Source organism: Actinia tenebrosa, unplaced genomic scaffold (genome assembly GCF_029948245.1).
Source record: "Actinia tenebrosa isolate PJP-AT-01 unplaced genomic scaffold, QUT_ActTen_1.0 PGA_scaffold10__47_contigs__length_13832649, whole genome shotgun sequence".
In the NCBI taxonomy this organism is placed as follows: domain Eukaryota; kingdom Metazoa; phylum Cnidaria; class Anthozoa; order Actiniaria; family Actiniidae; genus Actinia; species Actinia tenebrosa.
In genome coordinates, this window is record NW_028292570.1 from 8,438,640 (window position 1) to 8,449,266 (window position 10,627).

General features: G+C 37.4%; 1 protein-coding gene across 1 annotated transcript; it reads right to left on the reverse strand.

The window, feature by feature from the left end:
- Positions 1–406: 406 nt before the first annotated feature.
- Positions 407–10,522, reverse strand: LOC116297186 (mitochondrial enolase superfamily member 1). The gene is made up of 15 exons (XM_031705364.2): positions 10,360–10,522; positions 9,465–9,573; positions 8,204–8,319; positions 7,353–7,439; positions 7,187–7,213; positions 6,772–6,812; positions 6,516–6,547; positions 6,319–6,357; positions 5,176–5,293; positions 4,151–4,238; positions 3,311–3,425; positions 2,349–2,540; positions 1,791–1,890; positions 1,066–1,147; positions 407–716 (listed from the first exon to the last, which is right to left on the reverse strand). The coding sequence occupies exons 1-15, from the start codon at positions 10,432–10,434 to the stop codon at positions 603–605; spliced, it is 1,335 nt and encodes a 444-aa protein (XP_031561224.2). The 5' UTR covers positions 10,435–10,522; the 3' UTR covers positions 407–602.
- Positions 10,523–10,627: the final 105 nt, after the last annotated feature.

Consider the following 10,627-nt stretch of genomic DNA (forward strand, 5'->3'; position numbering starts at 1 on the left):
TGTTAATATATTTCAAAAAAGGTTGGTGAAGATTTTGTTGTACTTTGCATACCAAGCCCGGCGAATTGCTCTATAGGCGATGTGAATTCAATCAGCGAAAGATCACAACAATCATCCTCTGTAACCATGAACTTCTGCTGTAACCCAGTGGTAAAATTCTGTCGCTCGTTTCGCGCTCAGAATTTTATCACCGGGTTACCGAGGATGCATTACAATATGAAATTTTCCTAAACTTCGTTTGCGCGTTTTTCCGGGCATAATTTCTTCTCTACTTCTTCTCTTGCTTACTAACTTTGAAATACATTTCAAGCTTATTAAGCAAGATGCAACTTGCAACAAAACCTTTGCCAGCCTCTTTAGAACTGAATATACCTGTAGTGCAGAGAGTAAACAATAGGCTGTGACATTGAATAGTAATTATTTTATTATGGTAGACTCTAATCTCATTGAAAGTAGCTATATAATGTCCCGGTTATTCCACCAATCACGATCCCTGAAAGTATCATGACATCGCTATCTTATCTTTCAACATAATTTTTTAAACTATCTTCTCATAGTTTTCGGTTGCTACTTTTTTATATAAAATAACTAATTTTTATAGATTATTGAGGAGCAATAAATTTCTCTTCCTTGAACAACTTTTGCCATTCGTCGCCATTAGGGAACTGGTATCCATTCAACGACTGATTTTTCATCTCCGCGCTGTACCCAGGAGCCTGGAAAGAAACGTTTTACAAAGCGCGGATATATTTATTTTAAGAAAATATGTACGCACAAATCATATGAACGATCGGCCAATGACCTTGCCAAAGTCAAAGAGATCAATGTTATCAATGTTGCGCCGCATCCCTTCTTGCGTATATATTGTATACAGTATATAGGCATGAAACCATAGCAAAGTAAAAACGTGCCGTTCAACAGGAAGCGAAGAAGTGCCGTGAAGTTATGTAACTTTTTCACTGATTGACTGGTGATCTCGCCGTGCTGTATCACAGTCATGTCAAATGCACACTATCGTACGCTATATAGTATCGTAATACAATCATTCTGTAATCATGTACTTACCATAGGAACAACGTACTGGCCATTCTTAGTATTGACGGGATAAACAAAATGTTCGTGAAGATGATCAGCGTATTCGATAACCCTGTAAACAAAAACAACATAACAGGTGCTGAATACAACCTCACGGCTTTTTATCATTAGCATATTTCATGGTTCTGTAGTCTATGGCAATTAATAATCCACCAAGTTTTTTTTCGATGTTTACAACCGGTGAAAGCCTTACTGCACTGGATGGTCGGACAGTAATGAATAGTCATCATCAAACAACTTCCGACAAAAAAAAAAGATAACGACAGCAATCGGCAAATAGAGTATGAATATTATTTACAGAAAAATAGCGCTTGTTCATTGTATAGTATTCATTCTTATTTGTAAAGAATGAAAGGCTCTGCCGAATTCCACTGCCACGTATTCTTGTTGGTCAATAAAGTAAAAATCAACCATGAAATATAATTTCCAAATTGCCGCTGTGTTCCTTGATTGCAGACTCACTCATTTACAAATACCCGTGGTAACAGCAAATAAACAATGCACAACTTCAACAATGCAAGCACTTTGAAATTTCCTGACTTTCACTGGAACTATTTATATTATTGCAAAAAATCGAGGCTTATCCTAAGCAACAGAGAACTGGTAACTGGAGTATTGGAATTTTAATTGAAAGAGCGCAATACCCGTCCGTCTGCCATTTTCTATGTATCTCTATATGGTAGCTTGTACTTTACCTCTTGTCTAGGGAGGCCGAAACACAAATAAAGTCAAATATGGAGATGTGTTGAACGTATTCGCATAAACCAACACCACCCGCGTGTGGGCAAACGGGAACTGAAAATACAAGTTGCAATAGAATGTGATAAATAAATGACAAGAAAAACATCCAACACAGGGAACACGAATACGTGGTCCACCACAAATAGAACGATAGTGAGTTTTGTTGAAATGCATGGTAATTCAATTAATAATAATCTTTCTTTTTCTCGAGGGGCAGCACTTAATTAATTAATTAATTAATTAATAAACAGTCAGTGGCAGAATCCTCAACTTTTGTATAAATAATAATGTAATAATAATAAAACTATGAAAAAAATTTAAAAGACACGAAATAAAACCCTTGAACCAGAGAGAACCAAGAAGATCGAACCGGGATGCAATAGCATGAGTACACCAACACTGCATTTTACAGTTCCACATTTTACAGAACTGTAAAATGGAATATTCTGGCGCTAGTGCTTTCCAAACAGTTAAATAAACAGTTACTCATCTACTTTTCGCAATCAGCTTACCCCCAAACTTTGCAGCCATCAGAAGAACCGACAGGATCTCGTTTAGCCCTCCCATTCTACAACTGTCTATTTGACAGAACTGCATCCCCCCTGCTTGAAGAAACTGCTTGAACATAACGCGATTCTGACAATGTTCTCCAGTAGCAACACCAATCCCATACGGAGCTAAGGCCTTCGATATAGCAGCATGACCTAACACGTACATTAATTCAAATGAAAACGATTTACTCTATTGAGAGGAGTTCAGTTGAGGTTTTGTCACTTGTCAGTCCTATAATACTGTAATACATACATATCATACAACCGGGGTTTGTGACAAGAATAAAGCATCATTAGTGACCATGGATCTTACTCACGCAGCGGCTATCTTTATTCTCATGACAATAAGAACCTGTATCATTCAAATGATAGTTGTTTCCGTCGCTGTGATTGGCCTAGATAACTGCCCAAAAAAATAATCTGCTCCTGCGCATTACAGTGCAAAGACGTTTTGCTGCAAATAATAGTCTGCTCATTCGCAGTAACATTGCATTTGTCAACATGTTGCTTCCCTGTAACTTGGTATGCTTGATAGATAGCAAAAACAACCAAAGAACACAAAGAAAAACGGGGAAAAATCGGAAAAAATACATATATTGAACTCGGTTATCACAAAATATCGTGATTCGTTAGTGTCTCGCAAGCAAATATTTGTCTTTGCCTTCGGCAATTAATCGCTCGCTCGCCACTAACAAATCGCTACATTTTGCCCGTCCATTAATTGCTTATTGTTTAACCCGCATAAATTTATTCTAAAACACTAGAATACGATGCTACGCCTGGGAAAATCTACTGTTCCAGTGAACATGGCTGTCACGTGAGTAAGGCCCTTTACTAGTCATGCTCGGTAAAATCAATTGACTCTTTATTAATTTGAGGAACGACAAGTGATTTTCACTGTGCAAGTAAATACTGAGTTTTACCTAGGACATCATCAGGTGAAGTAGGTTCTTCAATCCAAATTGGTTTAAACTCTGCTAATTTCTTCATTGTGTCGATAGCTTCACCGACATCCCAGCGCTGATTAGAATCCATGGCCTGTATGAAATGACATGAAAAAGTAACATTAATGACGATCACTGAAAATAAACAAGGTATGCCGTGTGGAATATTCGTATTGGTATCAAATGTTTAGCACAAAGCATGATGGGAAATCGAAGACTTAAAGCTTTTTCCGGCTCGTTTAAAACTTTATCTGACAATTTTTCTTACTTTATAATTAGGAAGTAGGAAGTATCTATCCCTTTATGTTATTGAATCGTTAGTACACTGATGACATACTTTTATAACGAGTAAAGTTGATTCTTGGAATAGCTTTTTATATGACCTTCAAGATACTCATATCGCTAAACCGCAGATAGTACAAAATGCTTCAGCTAGACTCATTATAGCTTTACCTCGTAGTAGTGTCTATATGGGTAATCGACTTAGAAAAAAATACTTAGAAAGTTATGTTTTATGACTCGTTTTATGCTGCAAATTCAGTTTCAGATTCAGTTTGCTGGAAAGAAAAACCACCTTAAACTTTGCGCACCAAATCGTTTGCGTACAAGTTCATTTAATTTTTGTTTGGAGTTATGTAGTGCAAGCATAATGTGCAGTAGCGAAGGGTCCCGAACTATCTTAAGAGAATCGATAGGTTCAATAAAACTAGTACATGTAATAGAGGTCTGATAGACTGTAGCATCATAGAAAAGCACTCAGAGTGGGCAGGCAAAATAGATAGGCGACGCATTCCGACTTGGGAAATCTCATATACTTACAAGAAATCTTTCAGGCCCTAAAGTTTTCCTAAGAATTCTTGCTCTTCGTATATCATCTTGAATATCACCTCCAACCTTCATCTTAAACCTTAAAAATATAATGAAGTTTAGTCGGGAAAGAGCTTCCACCAATTACAACATAGTATTTGCACGTGAGGACCCAGAATTATGAAGTTCAGCAGAGAAACAAGTCCCGAACCTAAGTTACAAGGACGATCTTTAAAATATTTCAAATTCTACGTTTTCAGATAACATATTATTCATTTCGCACTCTTGACAAAGTTTATTCTTGGCAGTAACGTGGTAATAAAGTGAGCGACTAGTAAAGACCTATCTTGGATGAGTGGATCTAGTGACACACATCCTTCATTGCAGCTTGTCTCAATTTAAAAGGCTCGCTCCTTTTTAAGCAATTATGCATTTACAGATCGCAAGAATAAACAACGTATACAACAAAATTATGTGAAGTATGCGGTAAAACGAAAGAAATGCGCCCAACAAGATGCTCTGTCGACCTACTGTCGGCCTTGATCCGTAGACATCCTACAATTATTCGACACTTCTCCTTTTTTTCGTTATTGTCAACCAAGATGGCGGCAATGACGTAACATTCACATTCTCTATACTAACCGACTAATTCCAAGCTATAAAGCATGGGGGTGGGGGGTGGGGGCACAAAATGTAGAAGACGCACCTTTTGCTAAACTAACCAACTAGTTTCAAGCTGGGTAGAGAGGTCACGAGTACCCTAGGACCACCCCCCCCCCCCCCCCCCGCCCCCGTAGATACGCCCGTGTGATGTATAGTGGTAGTAACTCGTGCCCAGGTAGAAATGGGCGGCACAAGTAAACTGTCATCAAGGCCGAACTCAGAGGACATGCAGTCACCAAATAATATTAACTATTATACTGATAATTACATTTAATTGTAATTACACTAATAATTAATTAGCCTGTATTACTGAGACCTTTTGGAATTCAGCTTTAGCCTCACCCCAGTCACAAACTTGTTAATATAAAGTGTACCTTGTCCAGCCATTCTGCATAAAATTTGTGCACAGTTCTTCAATCTGTTGATCCGTATATCCAATCCACCCTGCTGATGTGGTGTATGCTGGATAACCTGTGTCCAACAGCTGCTTCTCTGGAAAGGAAAGTTTATCCATAACCATGAGTGTGACACATTTTTTACTATAGTCTGTTGGCATTTGTTTAGTGAATCAAGAGTTTAATTATTTTAGCAAACATGCAAGCCTTCTTATTTTCATTGGAAATCTCGTAAATCCATTACTCGCAATTTCAGATGAAACATTATTCATCGTGGAAATAGTAATAAATTATAAAAAAATATTCATTTGTCTCAAGATTGAGGTTTATTTGTAGAAGAACCACTACGTTGAATCATCCGGCTGTGATCGATTGACTTTGCGAGTTTACCAATGGGGGTTTTGATCTATGCATTCAACATCCTTCTAACCAGGGTATTGATGGCACTGACCAGTCTTGTGGGCGTGCACTACTGCTGAGCCCTCTGATCGGGCCAACCGCCGGTACATCTCTCATGTACTCTTTATTCTTTCTTAGACTGGTCTGCAGCAGGGGATCTTGTAGAAAACCACTGGGTTTTTGGGGCGCACCTGGTAGCTACATAGTGTAGTTTCTGATTTGAAGACAGTTTGTATGCCATGGCCTTGAAGGCAACTGAACGGCTTGGGGTCTGAGACTGAAACCTCTTCTATGTAAGGTAGTACTGCTACAGTTCTGTACTGCGGCTGGTCTGGGCTTGTTAATTTTTTGAACCTTTAGCAATGAGGGCTGAGGCCTGGTGCGTCTTTACAGGTGTAAGTAAGCACCTGGCTTTGGCCCTCTCCTTTCTCACGGTTGTCCCTCTTCTTCTTTGCAGAAGGTTAACAAGACCACACCTTCCAAAAAGACAAACCAGCAGCAAACCAGAGCAGTATATGACACGCGCGCCATCCAGTCTACACCATTGCCTGATGAAGATTATTTGCAGTCGAAACGTAGCAGTTCTTCTACAAATGACTTTAATCGTCAACTAGAGAAAAAAGTATTATTTATCACTTGTAATTTTTCCTTGCTACTTGAAATGTCTTAGTTAATTCTGACAATAGTTATACACTTATACTTATTACAACGTTTATACTCTACCTCTCTCTTGCTTTGTTGGTTCATTTTTCCTTAGAATTTCTTGATTATTATGAAAGAGAGAAACGTCCTATAATTAATATGTTTACCATCTAGAACACAAATTATATACCCGATAAAGCTGTATAAGAAGGGGATGAGCTTTCTCCTACAATGATTAGAATACAGTTAATATTTAATTTTAGAATATTTTAAATTACCCAGTGCTTCTTCTTTGGTCAAGGCATCTGATCTGTGTTAGAAATTAGAATGGATTAGTATGCTTTCAAAGTCAAAATAACTCAAATTATATTTTTTTGCTGAGAAGGGTCTGGGTACAAGAATGCAAAACAAGTATGCTTCTATTTATATTTTTTTCTCACATACATTGCTTGTAACATTATTGCTTGCTAACTTTCAGGATGGCCCCCATCTTTGGCTATATAGTGTGCTGCAGATTACATTTATTGTACTTACAAATAGCTAAAGTCTATTGTTGACACCAATTGTTCAGGGCTCTAAAAAATATTAAAAAATCAGAATCTAGGTCAGGGCATGACTAGCTAAATGCTTTTTTTTTTTCAAAACAATCCTCAAATCAAGGGAATCAAATAACTTTTATTCACATGTGTTGCCATACATGATCCAGAGACCCCCTGCAGAGGTTAGATGTGAGTACATTGCTGCTATATGCCACCCTTCATATTTATTTTCTTTATTTTATAAATTTTCAATTAAATATCTTAGCATTCAAGCTTTGGAGACTTAGAAGCACTAATATTCTAAGTCAGTATTATTTCGTTGCCTTTGGAATCTTGATGTTTCAAAAGATGCAATTGTTACAAATTATTAATAGAAAGGAAAACTTTATCATTATTAAACAGCTAGTTACCATATCTGTAAGGAGCTTCCACACAGGCTGCAAAAAAAACCAGAAATAGATCCTTGTTAGCAAAATTAAGAAGACTATGCAAATAGGGCTGACACCGGCCAAGGACTTCAATATTCTTCATTTTCTGATTATAGTCAATGAATTCTAATATTGTTCTATTAATTACCTTTCCTTCCATTCTTCCCCATAAATCCCATAAAGCATTGATGACTCCAGCTAAAGCAAGATGGATGACACCTTTTTCTGGACCAAGCTATAAGAAAAACAATCATATAATATAATTACCTCTGGTCTGCACAACTCATCATAAGCACAATCAAATCAAGCTATGATCACTCAAGCTCATGTATAATAAATAATCATATAATATAACAGTAGGGGATCCAGCTATGGGGTGCAGGGGGTGCACAACCACCCCCCCCCCCCCCCAACCTGAGAGAAGCTGACATTTTAAGATTTAATATCACATATTAAAATGCTGCTTGTGTAGAAATAACCCTAGAAACTAGAATTTTCTTGTTTACTGATGCCATTACTCATTATGACGTCATAAGCCAAATAAGTGCACCCCCCCTCGAAAAAATCCATCCGCCCCTGTACAATTATCTCTGGTCTGCACTGCTCATCATTAAGCACAATTAAATCAAGCTATCACTGAAGCCATTGTATGAAAAAAATGCAGGATGTTTTAAAAAGGTAAAACTTTTTATTCAGATGCAAACTGTGGCTCTATGATCTAGAATTATATCTCACTGTTTACCAAAATCCTATTGATAAATACTTCAGGAAGGCATGTAAGGGTCACCTATATAATATTTCCCCCTTCAAGACTGAGACCTTTGATTCTTAATTCATTCTTTAATCAAATTATCATTCTCTAAACGAATCATGCAATTACACATAATTTGTGAAAGGATCTCTCAGTACCTCATGTGTCATGATAATAGCCATGCTAATTGCAGCATGTGGTATTGTGAAGCTATATTAGGCTCAAGGTTATATTAATCCAATTATTACCCATCTTAGTTGTTCTTCATGTACAAGTTCTCTCCAAAATGACCCAAAATCAGCAAAAATATCCTCAACACATTTTCCTTTTATCATTTGCCCATAAAGCTTTGCAGCACTTGTAACTATAAAACATGATGGATTTGAAAAGAAAAAACATGTTCATTGGCATTTATGATAATTATATATGACAAATCTCTCCTTAGGTCAAAAGAAGAAATGGTTGTAAATATTTGGTAGATGTACCTAGTATTAACAAAGGAAGAAAATATATATACGGTAAAATAGATTTTTATATGATTATGAATACTGTAGAATCAACATGGCCACAATATAATGCAATATGCAAACAACCCTATATCAAGTATAACAACATTATAGTGTGGTTTCCATACAAGTGGGTTAATGATACAGCAAATTCATAGCCATACTTTAACCTAACTGTATCTTCCTAACCTTATTACTGTAACTGTGTGTAATGATTGGATGAATTACTTTTAATTAGTACTTCTCTGACGAAAATCGCTCAAACTTGGATTCAGCGGAAACTTCCTAAGAATACTCTTTAAAGGTCCAATAATCACTGTATGAAGTGTTTTCTCAATATTCAGGACGAAAGTATGATATTTTTAAGATTATTTTTTGGAGTCTGTGACATCATACACTCAACATCAAACATTGCTACATATATTTCTTTGTATATAAATCCTTAATTTATTTTATTCCTATAAAGCCCAAAGTCTGGGTGGCTAATGTGCTTATTTCACATTACTTGTGACTATAATTTATATTTTGAGGTGTTTGGGTATTTCTTTCTCCCTTTACTACTGATATTTTGATCATAAACTACAAAGAAATGTATGGAGCAATGTTCGATGTTGTTTGGACCCCGACGAAGGACTAACGTCCGAAACGTCAGTTCCTATTTTCACTACGGTGTAAAACTTATCAATCTACGATAACTGTTTCATTAGAAACACCGACGCAGTCCACGCTAGTGTTTACTAGCCATCATCTAGACGTTGAGAGCATGACATCACAGACTCCAAAAAATAATCTGAATCCAAGTTTGAGCGATTTTCGTCAGAGTAGCACTTTAAAGATAAAAGGGAAGCCATTTCGCTGTCATGGTATGTAATTGTATCCCTCTTGAAATGAGAGTTATGTCATCTTCACCATTATCATTGTACAGTGTACACCTGCAGGTCTACCTATACTGTAAGTCTGAGTAACCTATGTTTCCCACTCAAATGAAAACAGCTCTATTTACCCAGTTCATTCCCCCGTCCCACTGTAAATGTCAGGCCATATCCTTGTAATCCATCAGGTCTATCAGTTTTCAGTACAATGTAAACAGCAGAGTAATCTGGTGCCTTGTGCTGTTTAATAATGAATGGATATGATATATAATAGTTAGTATGTTAGACTGCGAGCTAAGTCCCTCTATTTCCCTTGGTCACTGTCACTGTCTGTCTGTCTGTCTGTGTTGATTGGTCGAGGAAGATTGGTTACGAGTCAAAGCCCTCCCCAGCCCTCTTCCCTAGGGACTTTTGACTCATAACCAATCTTCCTCGACCAATGGACATGGACAGACAGATGGACAGTGACCAAGAGAATAGAGGGACTTAGCTCTCAGTCTATTAGTATGTTTGCCCCTGGAATAACAGGTATTGTTAACAGGGAGCATTTTGTAAAATAATCATGCAATCTTACTCTTGCCCAATTAGGATAGAGATGTGCCGCTGACCCTGTTCCAGAGTAAAATCATTGAAATTCATAGCCTGTAGTAAGATTCATATAACAAACCCCCGTTGTTCCGGTTCTTGCAAAAACAGTTACCCTGTTCCAGAGAGAGTGCATGATTTCATATACCCTGTTCCAGAGATTGAGTGTAATTTCATATGCCCTATCCCTAAAAAACCATACCCTATTAGAGGTTACCCCCTAATAGCCCTCCACCCTCCCCACCCCCTCCTCCCCCTTCCCTTAATTTAGGTAAATTCTTGTGGAGTCTTTTGATCAATGGTTCATGGACATGAGACAAAAATTAAAGCAAATAAAATAAACAAAATTGAGCAAAGCTCTTATTCTACTTTGAACTTACCCAATCGGCAAATGAGATATCACGTGTGAATGAAAATATGGAGATTTTTAGAACAACTTACCACAGCGTCCGATCCATGTAGCTCGAGGGATGTCGGGAATCTGATATCCCGAGCCGTTACTTCAATTATTTTCATTTCTATTCTGCGAAATCCTAAATAACTCAAGCAGAAATATTTGAAGACTGAAAGCAAACTTCGTTTGGGTTTTTTGTTTTCCGTGACATCCGCGTGACAGGTCACGCGACATCCTGACAGAGTAGGACTAGGTCTTACAAAACCGCTGGTTGCTATGCTTGCGGTCCTGTAAATATAAAAAGTTGCGGGAAGA